The sequence below is a fragment of the Poecilia formosa genome, unplaced genomic scaffold (assembly GCF_000485575.1).
Source record: "Poecilia formosa unplaced genomic scaffold, Poecilia_formosa-5.1.2 Scaffold323, whole genome shotgun sequence".
Taxonomy (NCBI): domain Eukaryota; kingdom Metazoa; phylum Chordata; class Actinopteri; order Cyprinodontiformes; family Poeciliidae; genus Poecilia; species Poecilia formosa.
In genome coordinates, this window is record NW_006800262.1 from 93,755 (window position 1) to 113,725 (window position 19,971).

At 39.5% G+C, this 19,971-nt stretch overlaps 1 protein-coding gene and 1 long non-coding RNA gene across 2 annotated transcripts in view; one reads left to right on the forward strand and one right to left on the reverse strand.

Annotated features, from left to right (window-relative positions):
• slc13a1 (solute carrier family 13 member 1) overlaps nt 1-19,971 on the reverse strand; it is a 59,000-nt gene that overhangs the window by 32,055 nt on the left and 6,974 nt on the right. The window contains exons 3-9 of the mRNA XM_007573271.2: nt 19,206-19,334; nt 13,527-13,663; nt 9,304-9,470; nt 5,791-5,830; nt 5,520-5,640; nt 5,112-5,269; nt 4,795-4,914 (exon numbers count right to left, since the gene is read on the reverse strand). Coding sequence (XP_007573333.1) covers nt 4,795-4,914; nt 5,112-5,269; nt 5,520-5,640; nt 5,791-5,830; nt 9,304-9,470; nt 13,527-13,663; nt 19,206-19,334 — 872 coding nt within the window. The remainder of the gene's footprint in view (nt 1-4,794; nt 4,915-5,111; nt 5,270-5,519; nt 5,641-5,790; nt 5,831-9,303; nt 9,471-13,526; nt 13,664-19,205; nt 19,335-19,971) is intronic.
• LOC107833095 (uncharacterized) lies at nt 16,150-17,489 on the forward strand. Its single transcript, XR_001658799.1, has 3 exons — nt 16,150-16,359; nt 16,397-16,402; nt 17,478-17,489. It is a non-coding gene; the product is annotated as an uncharacterized LOC107833095 (long non-coding RNA).

The window sequence follows — 19,971 nt, forward strand, 5'->3', positions numbered from 1 at the left end:
CTGAATGGAATCAAAAAATAATAATAACATTCCCCAGCAAAGTTTACACAGGTGGTAAAGACTATTATTTATATTCTTTCACTCTGTCAAAAGTAAGATACATCCTAAATCTTCCGATTTTGTTTTGAAGGATTCCTAAAGACACGATGTGAGGAAGAAGAGGGAGATATCTATAAAGAGAGACGGATTCACTGCAGCACGGATAAATCTCGGATCAGATTTTGGACTCAATCTCAGCTGCTCAATCACTATGAAGCTACGACTCGTTGGCTGAAAAACATATACATATATCTATATATGTATATGTTTATACATACATATAAACATGTATAATTTATGGGTAGCACATATAAACAGAACACCGCAAGTAAATGCAGCCCATTTATTTCTGTTGATCCAACATCAAAATGTCTAAAGTCTGTGTCCTGTGCGGTTGTTCCAACCGTTCTAATAGAGAGAAAGATAAACGTTATTTTCGTGTTTCGAAGATAGTTGTTCACAAGGGAGCTAATTTTAAAAAAATATACCATAAAAGAGGAGAGAAGTGGATTAACAATCTACAGCTAAAAACAGGAGATGCAGAAACTAACAATGCCAGAGTTTGCAGTGCCTACTTTCTAACAGGTAATGATCTCATCATTAGGCCCGAGCAGCTAAGCGCTGCAAAGGCCTATTGAAATTGTGCTGTAAATTATTATGCTTCTGTTAAATAAATTGGCTTTTTGGAGGCTTTTTCATATTCAAAAACTCACCAAACTTGGCGGACGCATCCAGACTGTGAAAAATTTACATATTTTAAGGTCAACGCAAAAATCGCAAAAGAAACGGCTCAACGGCGCCACCTAGCAACTTTCAAAAGACCCTTTCCTATTAACTTACTTCATCATAGACACATGAAATTTGGCACATTTGTAGAGCTCCCCAAGACGCTTAGAATTTACAATTAATGTCATTGTGCAAGTTTGACAGGAAGTCAGCCATTTTGGATTGAATTTGCGAATTTGACCCCATTTTGGCCGTTTACAGTCTTCGCATTTGATCAAACGCCTCCTAGGGATTTCGATGGATCGGCTTCAAACTTGGTCAGTTGATTCATAAGGCATGCGCGATTAAAATTTACCAAGACGGTGAGTTTTCCTGCATGCTGAAGGGGAGATACCAGGGGTCAAAGTTCACTACTTGCCATAAAACTCAAAACTGTTATATCTCCTACACAAAAAGTCAGAGAGGCACCAAACTTTCAGTGATCGATCAACATTGGGTGCTCTACAAGACAAAATGGTCAAATTTTGACATCACCTAAGCCACGCCCCCTGAGAACAGGAAGTATTATGTTTTACTGTGAACGGTCACTATCTGACCCCTTTGACCTTATTAACATGAAACTGTGTCCAGCGACAGAAGGCATGTTGGTGTGTTGTGGATTCCAACCCCGTTTGGTTTAGATGCAGCAGGTGGGCGTGGCAGCGTGGCGAAGTCACCTGTAACGCCGTGTCCATACGTTTGGCTCTGAATTCCACAATTTTAAGTCCAGCTGCACCAAACTCAATAGGATGGATCCTTATCCAACCACGGACAGGAATCCAGTGCAATATTTGGTGGGTGTGGGCTAATGTCTCAAAAGCGCCCCCTGGAATATTTTAAATGATCAGCCCGAAGCCATGCTTTATCTCAGAATTATGAAACTTGGTACACATGTGTATCTTGTCAGGATGTACAAAGAAGTCTTTTGGAGCCAGGGTGCAAACCCAACAGGAAGTCAGCCATTTTGGATGAAAGCTGCTATTTCCTCTATTTTAGACGTCTCATCGAACTCCTCCTACAGCTTTTGAGATACAGACTTCAAACTCAGTCAGCATGCTCTTGAGACATTGAAGGTGAAAAGTTATCGAAAGAATTCTCGTACATCAAAGCATGTGGGCGTGGCTAAGTGTCAAACTTTGACTTTTCTCCACAAAACATGAATGTGCAATAACTTCTACAGGCAAGGTCAGAGCTGCATCAGACTTTCCATGTCTCATTATAGACCAGCCTTGATCACATTAAAATGGTCATTTGATGACATCACCTAAGCCCCGCCCCCAACCAACCGGAAGTTCCCTTTTTTTTCTGCAGGATGTCTTACTTTTACTCTATGATTCAAATAGGTGGTAACACTTTATTTGAAGGGGGTTGAATAAGACTGACATTACACGGTCATAAAAAACTATCATGAACATGAATAAGTCTTCATAAATATTTATGACTGTTGTCATAAAGCGTCATTCGGTAAATTATGACACTTTTAAAACAAAGTTCACATTATTCAAAATGTCTTTGTTATGACAACTTGACATTAACCAATAAATCATTACTGATATAAATTTGTTATAAAAGTATTACTGATTGCACTATAAAAATTAGGTAACTTTATGTTAAAGGTAAAGTTTAAACAGTAATGATTTATTGGTTTATGTTTATGACAGTGTCATGACAGTCTTATTCAACCCCCTTCAAATAAAGTGTTACCAAATGGGTTTAATGCTGTGCCAACTGACATAAAATGACATGATGATGAACTCTGTGATTATTGCCTGCTGGCTGAACCGCGTGGGCGTGGCTAAATAGCGAATAGCAATGCTCGCCATATGTCTACGATCATCTCTAAATCAAACATGCTTCATCCAATTTGCACCAGACTTTTTATGATTGACCTTCGTGAACCTCTAAAGAGCCCAATGGCATTTAATTGTAATTTGACTCCACTGCACCCCCTAGGTTAATCAAAGAGCTGTATCTCTTCGCTACATCGGCCAATCTGCACCAGATTTTTTGTGCATCATCAGGGAGCAATGCCGAACACATCGATGCATATCGCCTGGCGGACGGGTGCAGGAGTTGCGCGAGCATGTCAGCGGTGGCGGGAACCCTCCGGCCTATTGGCCCCACAGTGGCCAATAGGCCGGAGCAGCGCTGAGCTGTGAGGGCCGTTCGAGGCTGCTTGCAGCTTTAATTTAAATTGTATTTTCAGATATTTTATTGGACAGTTACTTTGAAAGACGAGCTTTCATATGTAAGAAAAGATATTGTGGCAGATACAATGTATATATTTCACATCAGAATGTATGCTTTTATTGTGAAGGGGAGAAGGTGAGGTGTGAAGACACCAACAGTTGTTATTTATTCCATTTTTGGTTTTTGTTGGAAGACACTGAGAATAAAACAAGACTCAAATTACTTTTTTGTCTTTTTCTGCTGACTTCCACAATATATTATTTTTATGCCTAGCGTGGTTGTCCTCAGAGTGCTAACGTTGTTAGCAGCTAGCTCAGTGCTGAGTCCCGGACAGAAAATTTAATATTCAGTGGGACTTTAATGATAAAACAAACAAACAAACAATAAAAAGCTAAATACATTAAATGTAACCTACCCTACCATTCAGTCACTGTGAGTTGTGACTATTCCCCAACATGCTTCGTGTCTGGCCACGAACTATACTGGCCAGACACAAACATGGGGTTTCTGTAGATTGGTGCGAATAGTTGATCTACATTGGATCTGAATTCAGTGTCCTACAATAACTCAACATTAACGTACAACTCCAGCAAGAATTTAGATTTACAGAAGCTAAATAAATTATTTATCAGGACATCAAAGCTCAGAAATAACATGGGTTAGTTTGTTGTTAGCAAAAGCATCGTTATCATGACTAATTACTTAAAATAGCACAACTCACTACTCACCTGACAGAAACAAGTTGACAGCCATTTAATGCTTCCTTTGATCCTAAATGATTGACCCAACTTGAAAGTAAATGATTGTATTCTCCAGGCTTTTGAAAGCTTTCTTCTGGCTCGTGGTATAATATGAGGTCTGTAGCTCCAGATAGTTATGTGGATCGCCTCCACACCGGGTAAATCCTCAAGATTATAAGAGAAGTGTTTTTTTTAACCGAGATAATACGGATCATATCCTAAAAATATGCATATTTTTTCGAGATGCCTCATCTGTTCCAGCCTGTTTAAGGCATTAGCATAATCGTTGTGATCAATTTTGCTTTGTTTTGAACCAGAGAAATCCCCTTCCGGGTTAGGGTCAGTGTCTGAAATCCAGCAATTGTTGACTTTGTGTTTTACATCTTTCTGTTTTTGTGTTTTCATTATCATGCAAAGCACTTTGAACTGTCTTGTTGCTGAAATGTGCAGTACAAATAAACTTAGTTGATTGATTGATTATTTTTATTTTCATAATCCAAACTAAACAAATAAATATTTTTTACTGAGTTTGTGCTTTTTTGTTTTCTATTTATTTTTGTTGCTGTTTTTCTTAACTGGCCTGTATAAAATTGGTTAACAACCACATGACCTGTCAAAGTAATAAGTACATACATTACAGTGGTCAGCCTGAAGTTAACCACAATTATTTGTGTACAAACTCAGGTCAGACCACACAGTAACAAATTAACATTGTTATGAACAGCTAAAATTCCACAAGAGCAACTCAAACTGCATTACATCACACTGGGGTTTTATTTATTTTTTTAATATATAAATGTCTGCCCTGTAATGGACTGGCAACCTGCCCATGGTGACCCTGCCTCTCACCCATCGACCTGTGGAGAGTGACCCCACTAGGGATAAGCGTTTCAGAAAATGGAAGCATAGAATGATGAATATAAATGTCTAATGATATTACAGTAAATTTTATTAAACCATGCAAAGTGGTCAATAGTTATTAATTATTACAAAGCAGAGCTAGATTACATGATTTAAGACCACATGTGAGTTAAGATCATAATGATGTGTTGACACTCACTCTGAGCCAAGGAACAACCAGTACAGCCAGATCCATGTGAGCAGGAGCATGATGACACTGATGGGAAGGCACATCAGGAGCCAGTTCCCAAAGTTGATGCAGTTGCATTCTGGGTAAATCCTTAAGGTGAAGACAGTATTAAGAGTGGATCATTTGAATGCAAACACTACTTGGATAAAAATTCATAGTGATGTTAATACTTTCCTAAATGTCTCACTAACACTTTTATTCATACACTGCTGGTTTACCCTGTTATGTTTCTCCTTTTTTTCATACCCAAACCAAGAGTAATGTACATAATGAAGTCAGTCACCCACTGATTGAGATACTCAGAGAAGATGAGATTTGGAGAGGTTCCTGGCAGTGTGGTGATGCCACCAATGTTGGATGAGTAGGCAATACCAATGCACATTGCTTTGCACATCATTAGGTCCTGCTGACTCCTGCTGACAACAGCAGGGGCGCATGCTGCAGCCTTCCAGACAGCAAGAAGGAAAGTGAGACAGAGCATCAGAAGCAACAAGAAGGAAAATACAATGCTTTGAAAAAGTTTTTCTATTGCTTTTATATTTTCTTACACTTAAATATTTCAGATCAAACCAACTTTAATAGCAGACAGAAGAGAATAGAGGGGAAAATAAAGTAATGCATAAATACTTTAAATGTATGCAGCAACAATAACCATAGAAGTTATACAAATAATATTTTTGATGGTAAATTCATACCTGAGCTGGGTCAGACTGGTCAGACTGGGGTTGAGCTGGGTCAGACTGGTCAGACTGGGGCGGTGTTTGAATCTCAACACATGTGAAGTTTTCTGCTGGAGCATCAGGTTTCTTCTCATTGCTGGGAACCAAAACAATGTGTTTTTAGAGTTTAACTTAATGAAACGAAAAGAAAACACAGGAGCACAGAATACAGCAGGAAGGAATTTGAGGGTAGAAAGAACCACTTCAGACTCAGATGACATTCTGATATTCCCAAAGCTCCTCATACCTTATTGTTTTCTTTATTGATTCAGTTTTCATGTCAGTTTCTGCAAAAAAGAACAGAGTTTAACTTTCCATTCAGATCCATTATGTTCTTATGTTTGAAGGTGATGTCCCAAACTGTTCATCATCAAGGATGGGAAACCCTTTTGATATCAATCAATCAAATTTTATTTGTATAGCACATTTCAGCAGCAAGGCATTTCAAAGTGCTTTACATAATTAAAATAAAAACAGCATGTAACATTGAATAAACAGTGAGAAAGAGAAAGACATTTTGAAAAAGATTAAAAAAAGATAAAAACATTAAAACTGCACCCCTTTTAGGACTTCAGTTAAACGTCGTTTAACTGGGACTCTAACCCTCTGGGACTTTAGTCAAAAACACCGTTTGGCAAGGACTCCAACCTCTAGGTTTAAGTTGAAACGCCGTCAACTGGGACTCTAAACCCCGTAAGACTTTAGTTAAACGTCTTTTAACTGGGACGTTTTCCGGGGGGCTTTACATCATTAAAACATAGACAGTGAGAAAAGAAATAAAAAGAAATTAATAAATAGATAAAAACTAAAGATAAAAAGAGTAAAATCATCGAAGACATCAAAACCCACACTCTAATCCTAACTTAGCCATAAGCAACTCTAAACAGGTGGGTTTTAAGTTGAGATTTAAAGGCACCCAGTGTTTCAGCTGTTTTACAGTTTTCTGGAAGTTTGTTCCAAATTTGTGGTGCATAGAAACTGAATGCTGCTTCTCCTCATTTGGTTCTGGTTCTGGGGATGCAGAGCAGAACCAGAACCAGAAGATCTGAGGGGTCTAGACGGTTGGTACAGCAATAATAGATCTTTAAGGTATTGTGGTGCTAAACCGTTCAGTGATTTATAAACTGACAACAGTATTTTAAAGTCTATTCTTTGAGCTACAGGGAACCAGTGTAGGGACTTTACAACTGGTGTTATGTGCTCTATCTTCCTGGTTTTAGTGAGAACACGAGCAGCAGCATCTGGATCAGCTGCAGCTGTTTGATTGATTTATTAGTCAGACCTGTGAAGACGCTGTTGCAGTAATCAATGCGGCTAAAGATAAACGCATGGATGAGTTTCTCTAGATCTCGTTGAGACATCAGTCCTCTAATCCTGGAGATCCTGGAGAACAGTATGCAAACTTTGATTATTAGACAATTTTTATATATATTTTTTCTTTCTTTCTGCATCATTTACTGCTCAATTTGGCAGAGATGCATTTTATACATTCTGATTTGTTCAGGAGCTCAGGAGGACCACAGGGAGGAGCAGATAACCCACTAACAGGGGCAGGTCACGCCATCAGCCCTGCTGCCTGTCGGCCAGGTGAAAACCTGGCTGCCTGGAACCCCATGACCATGGGGACTGTGGCTGGAGAAGAGAAGACAGCGGTGGCTGGATGCAGGCTGGCAGCGTGGGGCAAAGAATCCACAGCGGCAGCAAAAGGTGCCAAGTCACTGAGGCGGCAAGAGGCACTGCGTTCGCTTCGGCGGAGAGAGCTGAGACCACACCGGCGAGAGGAGTAGTATCCACAGCTCCGGCGGTGAGAGCCAAAGTGTCTGTAGCACCGGGAGCGAGGGGCGCAGAGTCTGCAGCGGCTGCAACTGGAGGTGTGGCAGGCGCAGGAGACAAGACCAGAGCTGTGGCTGGAGCTAGGGTGGTGGAGCGGAAGAAAACTAAAGCTGTCTGCCTCCAGTTGCAGCTCCACCAACCCCAGGTACGAGAGATGGGCAGACCAGCCCTCCTGCACCAAGAGGAGTCGGATGGCGACCCCAATGCGCCTGAGGGCGAAGTACGGTTCCACCACAATCTCCACATAGTTTTTTATTGTTGAAATTAATTCATCCCAACTTGCTGGGTCCATGTTGATGTTCCTTTTCGCATTCCTCACCTTAGTTACGCTTGGTTGGGTCCTTCTGTCATGACTTGTGCGGTAGCAAGTCATGACTTGCTACTGCAAGTCACTACACCCAGGTTGTAGTAAATGATGATTGTTTAATGATGAAGTAATCCAAAAATCCAGACAGCACAGATGAACTGACTAAACAAAGCTCAGAGCTGGTAGCAACTGGAAACGACTGAACCAAAACGACAGGACAACACAGAGACTCACTAGACACAGAAACCTAAAATAACAACACAGGAAAACTCAATTCACGACAAACATGATCATTATGGCTATATCTTTAATTATTTTTTGGTCACATTTAAAGTTGAAACATGTAGGTAAGGCCCATTTTTCCTTCTGCAAAAAGCTTCTCTTGTGTTTTTTTTTCTGAGGTTTCCAGTGTGACAGGCTGAAGTGATGAAAGGAGAAAATATCAAAGCTATGCACAGATTGTCAACTAATTCACACACAATAGTGAGTTTGCAATATTTTAGCAACATATCGACCTTTTTTCGTTGACTTTATAATGCAATAGACAAGACCACATCTTGTCTTCTGGTACAGTGAAAGTAGAGTTCTGAGGGTTTATTGTTTGAAAAAGTGCATGAAGCCTGACCTCCCAGAACATAACGCTGACTATAGTTGTTCTTACACCCACGGTCACTTATTGAGATTTTCAGTCTGGCTGAAAATGTTCAGGACAGAACATTTAAGACAACATTAAAACACAAGTGAAACTGTATTTAAAAGCGTTATAAAGATCAATGAACAATTAATGTGACATGTTTGCTGTTCTGCAGGCCTCATAAGTTTATTAGGGAACATTACACTGTAATACATCACCTTTGAAACACCATCACCATCACAGACAAACTGGTAGGAATGTGTGTGGTGTAACTTCAGGCCAGAGGAGAGAAGATGAGATAAGTTGGAGGTAGAAGGTGGAATAATTAGAGAGATAAAGGAAGTCAAACAGGACTACTATTAGGGTAGATTTATAGCAACTTGAGAGGCTTGATAGTAAGGAAAAGCTCTGTACAGATTAGCAGAACAGAGAGATCGAACTGGAATTGGTGTAGAGGAGGTCTGGTTGACAAAAGCTTGAAAAGGGAATGTGTTGATGACTAAACAGACAGTGGTGAGAGATGGAAGGAGAATTTTGAGAAGCAGAAGAATGAGAAAAATGAGATGGAGAAGAGATGGAGCAGAAATAGTGAATCAAAAAGTAAAGGACAACTGTAATAATGAGCTTAGGGAAATATGGAAGAGGATGGGGGGCAGAAGAGCAGTTGGTCCAGATAACAGTCCTGTAGAGGTATGAAGATGTTTGGGAAGTAGTGAAGTGGTGTTTTTGACCATTGTATTTGACAGAAGCTTCTTTCTGAGGAAACTTTTGTTGTGACTGACTTAAAGCATGAATGGTATTATGTGAATGTTTGTCTTTGAATCTAAAGGCTGTTTTTCCAGATAAGAGTGTAGAATTAAATCTGTTTGAAGAAGGAATAAGACTGAGATCTGACAGATCTGTGTCCATTGTTGAAAGTGAATCAAAGACAGATTCACTCTTCAAAAGCGTATTAAGTTGTGTTTTACTAAAGCAAATCCAGTTACCATATAGCTGCAGGTTAGGGTTGACGTTGCCATTACATCCCAACTCCTTGGCCTTCAGGATCTGCTGGAGCACAGCTTCTACAATGGGCATCACCATGGTAACTGCCGAGGTGTTTTGAACCCACATGGAAATGAAGGCACAGCCAGACATGAAGCCCAACATCAGCCTGGAGGCAACAACATGTTATCAGAAACAGGAACAAAGCAATCACAAGTTCACACTTAAACTAGGTTTGGTTTCACATGTTGAGTAGAGCACAAGGGCCACTTTATTTTTATTATGTAACCACTTTATTTTCTGTTGTAAGTTGCATAGGAATTGCCCTCTTGTGGCCATTTGAGGACTACAAAGGTTTTTATTTTTGTCTACTTAATTTTTCTGGGATGGATGGGATGAAGGGGCATTGCCCATCCACACCTGCATTAGACTGGAAGTTGTTTATTTTTATTTGGTGTCCTATTTTGTTTGCTTATTTGTTTGGTTTTTCACCACGGAGTGGCCAACTTTCCATTATTCCTATCTTGATTTGATACAATAAAGGTTCCTGCACTGTATCTTTGTCCTCTGTTGTTTCCTGCACTTTTTACAGCTGCTACAACTGCTCAATCCGTTGTTAACATAGTGAAACATGTTTTACCGAGCCGCCTTTGTATGAGCATGAAGATGCTCGTGCCGGTTTTACACCTGGAGCTACTGCTGTGCAGTGCTGTACCCCTGTGCATATTAGAATCATGGCAGCAAACCAGCAAAAGGCAGAAAACATATTTTTTTTCCAAACAAGCAGAATAAGTTGAGTAAAACTGCTGCATGTGATGTGGTGGTGCAGGGGTTAAGCACAACCCACATATGGAGGGCTTAGTCTTCGACGTGGCCGTTGCAAGTTCAATTCCTGGCCTGGTGACCTTTGCTGCATGTCTTCCCCTTCTCTTATTACCCATTTTCCTGTCAATTTATTATCAAATAAAGGCCACTAGAGCCAATAAAACCTTTAAAAAAACTGTTGCATGCAGATAGTAAGCTGTTAACTCTATAATAGTTTGTGGTTTTAAAATTGCATATGCTATTTAGTTTATGGGAATTCTTAACATTGCTGGGTTTCAGATGGTGTAGCATTAACATCACCCAATGAAGATGGGGGACAGGAAGTAAATGCAACCCGTTTATTTCTGTTGATCCAGCTTGAAAATGCCTAAAGTCTGTGTCCTGTGTGGTTGTTCCAACCGTTCTAAGAGAGTTGGTCACAAGGGAGCTAATTTAAAAAAAAATTACTGAAAAAAGACAAGAAAAGTGGATCAACAATCTATGACTAAAAACAGAAAGTGGGCACTGCAGACTCTGGCATTGTTAGTTTCTGCATCTCCTAACAGGTAACAATCTCATTGTTTAAATTATGTTTTCAGATATTTTATTGGACAGTTACTTAGAAAGACAATGATTCATATGCAAGATAGGATATATTATTTTTATGCCCTGGCTTGGTAGTCCTCAGAGTGCTAATGTTGTTAGCAGCTCACTCAGTCCTTAGTCCTGGACAGAAAATATAATGTTTATTCTGTGGGACTTTCATGATAAAAAAGCTAAATAAATTAAATGTAACCTACCCAGCCATACAGTCACAGTGAGCTGTGACTATATTCCCCCACATGGTTTGGTCTGAACTGACATGAACATGGGGTTTCTGTATTTTTTCCAATGTACATCTTAATTTTATTCTATGATTCATATGGGTTTTAATCCTGTGCAAACTGACATAAAATGACATGATGATGAACTCTGTCAATGCTGACTGAACCGTGTGGGCGTGGCCAAATGGCGAGTTGCAGTCCCTCGCCATATGCATAGGATTGTCTCTAAATCACACATGGAACATAAGATTGCCACAAAACTGGATATGTATGACCTTTATTCACCATTAAAGAGCCCAACAACATTGAATTGTAATTTAACTTCACTGCACCCCCTAGGTTAATCTAACAACTCTATCTCTTCGCTAAATCAGCCGATCTGCACCAGATTTTTTGTGCATTGTCTGGGAGCGTTGTGTGGCACTCGCAGTTCAACGTCGCTCTGGCCTATTGACGACTGCGGGGGTTCCAGCACCCCCGCCAGCTCGCCACCGCAGATGCTCTCGTGCAGTTCCTGCACCCGTCAGGAAGATGGGTGCGGATGGGTGCATCCACATCGATGCATTCAGCTGTGCTCCCCGACGACGCACAAAAAAGCTGGTGCAGATTGGCTGATGTAGTGAGGAGATTAACCTAGAGGGTGTAGTGGAGTTAAATTACAAGTTGAACATGACAATGTGATCAGGTCTGGTTTGTAGTGAGTCATATGAAGTCTGATGCACCTGTGACCTTGGATGTGAAAGTTATTGCACCTTGATGTTTCATGGCAAATAGTCAAAGTTTGACACTTAGCCACACCCACATGTTTTGATGTACAAGAAATCTTTTGATAACTTTTGACTTTCAATACCTCAAGAGTGTGCAGAGTGATTTTAAAGTCTGTATCTGAAAAGCTGTAGGACGAGTTCAATCTGATTTGACGTCTATAAAAAAAGACAAAATGACGGCTTTGATCCAAAATGGCTGACTTCCTGTTGTGTTTGGACCATGGCTCCAAGACACTTTTTTGTAGTGTCACACATGTGTATCCTGACAAGATACACATGTGTACCAAGTTTTATAATTGTAGGTTAAAGCGTGGCTTGGGGCTGATAATTTAAAATATTCTAGGGGGCGCTATAGAGAAATTAGGCCATGCCCACCAAAGATTGCTAGAGATTCCTTTCAAGGGTTGGATCCATCCCAGTGAGTTTAATGCAGCCTAGCTTGAAACTGTGGAATTTAGAGCCAAACGTATGGCAACGGCGTTACAGATCACTTTGCCACATCAGTCGGGGTTGGAATCCACATCACCCCAACAAGTCTTCTGTCTCTGGACACAGTTTCATGTTGTTTAGATCAAAGGGGTCAGATAGCGACCCTTCACAGTAAAACATGACACTTCTTATTCTTAGGGGGCGTGGCCTTAGTGATGTCATCATTTGGGTACTGTAGGCCACCCGATGATGATCAATCATAGAAAGTTTGGTGCCTCTGTGAGTTTTTATGTAGGAGATATAACAGTTTCGTGTATCATGGCAAGTAGGCGAACTTTCACCCTTGGTAGCACCCCTTCAGCATGCACAAAAACCCACTGTTTTGATAACTTTTAATCGGCCATGCTTTATGAACAGTTTGACCAAGCTTGAAGTCAATCGATCAAAATCCCTAGGAGGAGTTCGATCAAATGTGAAGGCTGTAAACGACGGCCAATTTCCTGTTTGAGTTGCACTATAACATTAATTGTACTTTCTGTGCATCTTGGGGAGCTCTACAGGTGTACCAAATTTCATGTCTCTACGATGAAGTAAGGTCATAGCAGAGGGTCTTTTGAAAATTTCCAGGTGGCGCTGTTGAGCCGTTGAGCGTTCTTTTGGGATTTTTGTGACAACCTTAAAACATGTAAATTTCACACAGGCTTGACGTGTCTGCCAAGTTTTGTGAGTTTTTGAATATTATAAGGTCCCCAAAAAGCCCCTTCTTTTGGAGGTAAGAAAAAAATAAGAAACAGTACCATTACAATAGGCCTTCGCAGCACTTCACTGCTCGGGCCTAATAAATCGTAAAGAAAGAATTCCAGACAGAACAATAAGAAAGTAAAGAGATCCAAATGCAAATGCTTGCTTTTGCAGTGAAAATGTAATTACCCCGCAGATAATTCATGCACTTCGGCACACAGACCAATGCGTTACATCTTTATGAGACAAAAACTGAGGAAATGTACTATTTACATTCGACTGAGGATTTCAAATCCTTTTATTTTATTTTGTGTATGTGTATTATGTTATTTTCTGAGGATAAATGCTGTTCAGTTTCATCATTTACATTTAAACAATAAAAGATTAAAATCCTGAAAAAATATCGGGTACGTTTCAGTGTATTTAGGCGAGTTTTAGCACCTCCTAATTTGTTATTGTCGACAGAAAAAGTTTGCGTGGCTGCCATACATTTTCACGCCATGTAAATTTATATATAATTCATATGTATAACTTTCATGACACGTTAATTTTTATGCAGGCCAACTTGTGCGTGTAATATGGCGCCGCAAATTTTTTGTGCACGAAGCCACTGAATAATAAAGGTACTAGAATCCAGCAGTCTATTAGAAATGTGCTCACCATGCAGGGTTGACTCCCACCATAGAGACAATTCTCAAGGCTATTCTTCGGTGAAGACCCCACTTCTCAATGGATGTAGCCAGGCAGATGACCCCCATTAACAAGAAGTGGAAATCTTTGAAGTACTCTTTTGCCACCTTAAAGCAACATGGATAGTTTTAATAAAATCAGTAATAATTTGATAAACCAAATCATAAAACCAGAACTGCAACTGCAACTGTTGAAAACAACAAAATGCAGTCGAGGTGGATTTATTCACAGCTGCAGGTTACATTTCTACTGACACCCATTTCACATTGAGACCGAGAAACTGGCTTTTATACCTGAGGTAATTTCACCACTCATAGCAAGTAAAGGGGTGATAAAAAAAACAAACAACTAACAATGCATACATAGACCTAACATAAAAACAATAAATGCTACCAACAAATATTTACATGCATGCAAATCACTAGAACTAAACTAAGATAAATCAAATAATAAATTTAACTTAATGTAACTCCTCAGAGCATTACCCCTCCTGACTGAAAATGGTATGCTCCAGGAGCTTTTCAGCAGCACCTGGAGCATTTGTCTCCCTTTGCTATTCCAACGAGCTGAGAAGACACACCCAAAAAGGTAAGCAATTAACCTAAAATTAAACCAATAAAAATTATCAGAAACAAACTGACATTTCCCCCACATTGTTCCTGTACAGGAAGGATGGCCAGTTCCTCTGCCTGAAAGAATGTTTAACTAAATGTCGCAATGTAACTGAAATAAAGAACTGAAACAAAAAGCATTTGGTATGTCAATAAAATCAATAATCATTTATTAGGGATGGAACTATTAGTCTCCACCACAAGAAGTGTTTCCCAACCCTGGTCATCAAGCCCCCTGTCCTGCATGTCTTGGGTGTCTCCTTGGCAAGCCCAGATTTTAGCATGAGCTTACTGGGGCTCCAGTATGACAGCAGAGCAAAGGCAAGAAAGAAAAGAGCGTAACAAGGAGGTAATAAAGAAAATATCCAACCTTTTTTAAACCTCATATTGGACATGGAACAGATCTATTGTCCCTCTCCGCTTCTCAAAATGTTAGCTATGCTAACAGTGGCTTTATTGTCCTGCCAGAACTTGGAGCTGTATCTGACCTGGCACCTGCGGAGTCGGTGGAAGCGCAGTTTTCTTCATGGATAAGCTGTACAGTACTGATCCTGCGCTTTGGGTAAAAACTGATGAGTTTGTGTGGGCTAGGGTTAGGGTTAGGGTTAGAAGCAGGGAGCTGTCAGAATATGGATGTTAATTTAAAAGCATCGGAATGGGTTTACAAACATCAGAAATGACTCTTTTCCAGATCGCGCTTTGAAAGCCAGCTTGCAAGCTACAAGTGCAAACCCAGTGGCTGATGAATCTATCCACTGCAGCTGTGTTTTGTATTTCTAACGATGCTAAAAGTCAGTGATGTTTTGAAATGGATTTCCATGGCTCAAAACATGCAATAGAACATTTAAAAGAGCAAGAGAAGAGCGGAAGTCGCAAAAAAGTAATGCGACTGCTCAACGCAAACTTAAAAAAGCGCAACTAGCTGGAGGACATCTCCTATTCATATATATGGCAAAGGGCCAAGTGTACAAAATAGTTCAAGTGTGTCATGCCCTGCCCTGACACGCAACTGAATGCAGACATCATCAAATTAAAGTTTGACCAGGTCTGGCCGTGAGAGGGGAAATACTCACCCTGTCAGTCTGAGCTTGGTAAGGAAATAAACCTGATAATTACAGAGAAAGATACAGTTGATAAAAATTGAAAGAGAAAAGGAGACAGATAAAGATAGAAATGAAGAAGGATAAAAAGACAGTACATAGAGGATGGATAGAGAACGTTGTCAAGTTTTTTTTTTCATTAGGAATCTTCTGTGGAATATGTCGACATATTTAAGATGTTCAAGTATTTCTTTAATAACTACTAAATATATTTTGTTTGCAGTAATGGTCATTACATTGCTTACAGTAATCAACCGCTCTAATGAAATATTGCTATTTTAAAAAGAAAGCAGTGGTGCACCGATTGCAATTTTAACCTAAAAATTAAACCAATAGAAATTGATAACCAATCTTTTTTATATATATATACTTTATTTTTGATTTTTTTAACATCACAAAGTTCCGTTTAAAGAGATTTTTAAGGTTATCAACAAACACCCATAAATATTTTAAACCCTCAAGGGTTTGAAAACTGGACATGTTTTTAACTTTACTGTAGTCAAATACAGACATTGACCAAACCTCACTCTTTTCCAGGTAAACTTTGTATCAGGAAAATGAACTGTATTTACTCAGTAGTTCCTGAAGGTGACCGAGAGTATTCTGGATTAGTTAAAAATAAAATTATGTTGTCAGAAAAAAGTTAAATCTTGTGTATGTCAGAACCAATCTCGAAATCACTAATATTGGGATTGTTTTCTAATGGCTTCTGCCAAGGGCTTGATGCCAAGCGCAAAGAGGGAAGGACTAACTGGACTAACTGGACAGAGGCAACAGACTGGGGTCTGTTGCCTCTGTCCAACAGACAGATATCTGTCTGTTGGACAGAGACCATAGACAGACCATAGACCATATCTGATCTATGGTCTGGACAGAGGCAACAGACCGGGGTCTGTTGCCTCTGTCCAGCCGAAATGGATCAGAGGTGGTCCCATTGGTAATAACTCTAGCTTGAGGGGGTCTGATAGGTACTTTTTCTCGAACCTATATAAAAAAAATCACAGACAACGTATATGAATTTTATGGCCAAGCTTTTGCAAAAGGAGAAAAACTCTGTCAACTGCTCCTCCGAGCTGTTCACAGAGCATTCTGGTCTGCTTCAGCGTGAGCCCCTGTTTTATTGTCAAAGAAAACAGTCAAGGGGGCAGTCAAGAAAAACAACAGAGGTCATAAAACTTCTAACCCAAACAGCTAGCAACCCAATTCCAGGTGTGATATCTGATCTATGGTCTGAGCCCGGTTCAAATCTCGGTCAAACTGTTAAGACAAAATACGACTACAGACAGGCAGTTAGGAGGTATTCTGATTGATAAGAATTTAAGGTCTGAGAAACACAGAGTTAACTGTTTCACATGAAGATGAACAGACAGTCCTGACCTCCAGGTCAGTTCATACACACATAAGGAAGAGAACACTTTAAACAGACTGAATGTGAACTAAAGTAATAACAAAATGATAATACCGAAAAATCTCTAACAGGGTCTGTAAAGAGATTGTATCAAATTGACAAACTCAACACAAAATTTCTTAAGGACAGAAAAGAGACATTGCCATTCAACAATATTGGAAGCCTTTTCAGCATCAAGTGAGATGGCTACACTTGGTATCTTTTACTTGTTAGCAAATGTTTATGTTAAACAAATGCCTCAAATTATTAGTGGAAAATCCATTTAAAATAAACCCTATTTGATCTGGGTTGATAAGTAAGAGTACATACCTTTCCAGTCTTTTTGCTATCATTTTGCCGATCATGAAGTTTTAACAAACTTGATTTTCAGAATTTATTTTGTGTGTGAAAAAGTGACTAAGTTGGCAACCATTGGGTGATTGTTGTAAACCTTGTGTAACGCTCTTTTTTTTTTTTAAATGCACAGGTCTGACTGCAAGGTTTAGTGTTAACCACTTTGTAGAATCAGAAGTAGGTACGGCATGGAGTCATGACTGGGTGGATAATTGATGCAACTGATGCAAAGAACTTTGTTTATATTGCTATTTATTGCAGTGTAAATAATAATAATAATAATAATAATAACAGCAACAACTAAACAAAAATAAATTGCTCAAAAGAAACAAGGAGGGGGGGGAAACAAACAAACCAACAAAGAAGTAATGTTAATAATAATCAGTGATACTTCAAAACCAAATAGAGTTCAAAAGAAGTCCAAGAGTAAGGGGAGAATAGTTATTTTCCTTCAGATGCTCCCTTAGAGTTTAGTTTGTTTCCTGTGTGGAGAGTGTCTTTAGTTGGTAAAGTATTTTTGCTGATGTTTATGTGATATTTTGTGAATTCCAAATGCTATGAGCTGAATCTTTCTTTAGCAGATGAGCTTCTGCAGTAACTTCTATTCGCAGTTGCTCACCTCCAGCCCAGATCCCGTCAGCAGTGGTGAGAACCGCCTGGTAGTAACATTAGGTTAAGGTGAAGCAGAGAGCGAACAGTGAGCAGGTGGTACTGAGGCTCTGTGGTGCGTTGCGGTGACAGTCGCGGTACCATTTCTCTATATCAGGATATCTGGTTCCGGCCCACACAGTGGGACCAATTCAGGCTGTCAGTAGCGAACCGGGCATTTAGTCCAGCACTGGGGAAGTTTTCTCTGCAGCTGAACCATTTCTGTGTTTAGGAGAGAGGAGGGACTTTCCGCTATTACGAGGACAATTACGAAAAACTTTAACTACTAACTTAAACAACAGACCTACGTTTTTATTCACAAACAATGTATGTCGAAAAATAAATATTCTTGCCCATAATTTGATAGTTAGAGGACCCAGATCCACCCCCCTCCTCCTCACACAGATAAAAAAAAAGTTCCAAAACCTCAAAAGGGCAGTAGGGGCATCAAGGATAAAAGGGGCAGGGGCTCAAGGCCACTCCCCTTCCCTCCCCTCTTGAAATACAACATGTTAGCATGATTTAGGGCTACAAAAGTTGTATTTACACAAATCTGTCATGAATTGTGGTTTTGTGATGATGAAGATTCACTGTGTAAGACCCAGGATGAAGTGGAGAAATGTGTTTAATGTTAAAGCCAGGAACCACAGGTGAGACCAGAACAGGAACTCAGGTTGGCACACAATGTGCCAAGACAATTATGACGGCAACAATGACGACTATGACAAGGATCCAGCAAGAAACAGAGGAGACAGGTTAGGTTAAATACACAGGGGAAATAATCAGGGCAACAAGAAAGAGGTGGGATCAATCAGGGGCCTTACAAGACAACACAGGGACTAATTTAACTAATGCTCAAATGAGTATTAGTTAAATTAGTCTAATACTAATTAGACTAATTTAACTAATTTAAGTATAATTAGGGTTACTAATTTGTGCAACAACAAAAAATTTTAAGGACAATTTGTGTTTTTGTCCTTACAAAAATACAAACTGTGTATTGTTCTTGGGACCAATGAGAGCAGAGTAAAAATACTAGGAAAAAAACAAAAACAGCATTTTAGAAGAAACACTTTTGTGCGACTGTGGAGCGTGGTGGTGAAGGGTTGATGGTTTGGGCTTGTTTGTAACAACAAAACAAGTTAATATTTCAGTCTCTGAGTTAAACCTGAGGTTCTGGGGTCACATGTGAGGCAATTTGACAGATAAGGTTTTCAAACTCCAATTAAATAAATCAATTTTGGACAGAGAAGTGGCTTTAAATTACTCCTAAACACTGAGAGACAAGGTGATAAATATAATAGAATGTAATTTATTGATGGCCAAGGATGCAGATGCAAATATGTTCATCTAAAAACAAACTGAGTGCGGAGAAAATTTGATTTAAGTTACTCAGAAAATAAAATGATGAAATAAATAAATATATAATAATTATAATTACAATTATAATTATTATTATTATTTAATAAATAAAGTGTGGAATCTGTAGCATAAAAACAACTAACTTCATAGACATAATGAAATCCTCTTCTTTTTAAAATTGACTCACATTGGATGACTTCATAATGCCGAACATGGGGAAGAGGAGGGCAGGGAGCATGGCAGTCATAGACAAGGGAATCACCTCTGTCACCCAGAACACAGCCATGAGTAGCAACACAAAGGCACATTCTGCTACCTAAATGGTAAAAAGACAAAAAAATGTTTTACTTTATTGAACCACCTTTATTGCAACAGGACAGCTGCTAGTCTGAATTTTGAGTCTTTCTCTGTGGAGTTTACATGTTCTCTCCCATACCCAAATACATCATCATCAGTGCCTATCTCCCTTTGAGCCCAAGACCACTGAGGAGTGATCGCCAGTCTGTGTCCTCCTCTTCATTTGGTTGCAACATGAACTGCTGTTCACAGACACATCCCTGTGGTTCAAGGCAGTCTTTAGCAGGTAGAACTCAGACCTTGCCTTCCCAATGAGGGCCTTCACCCTGCTTTTACTTCCAGCACTTCCTGGAGAGATGAAAATGTCCACATACTTCTCCTCCTAGGTCAATGGGTTTTCCTGTGTTCTTTTAATATTAAGACCTATTGGCAGTAATGGAGATGCTACTTGGTGGGAAATAGTAGAGAAAGGTCATTGTAAAGCTGCACTGATGTCTACTGGTTGTCATGGTACCATTCTGCTCCTGACGAAAATGGTCATCTCACTGTAAAGGAATGACAACTTCCCTGCTGTGGAGCATACTAAGCATGCTGTTTTGAGCCATTATTAAAAAAAGGCTAACTTGGATTTTACACAGCTACAGATCATTCTTCAA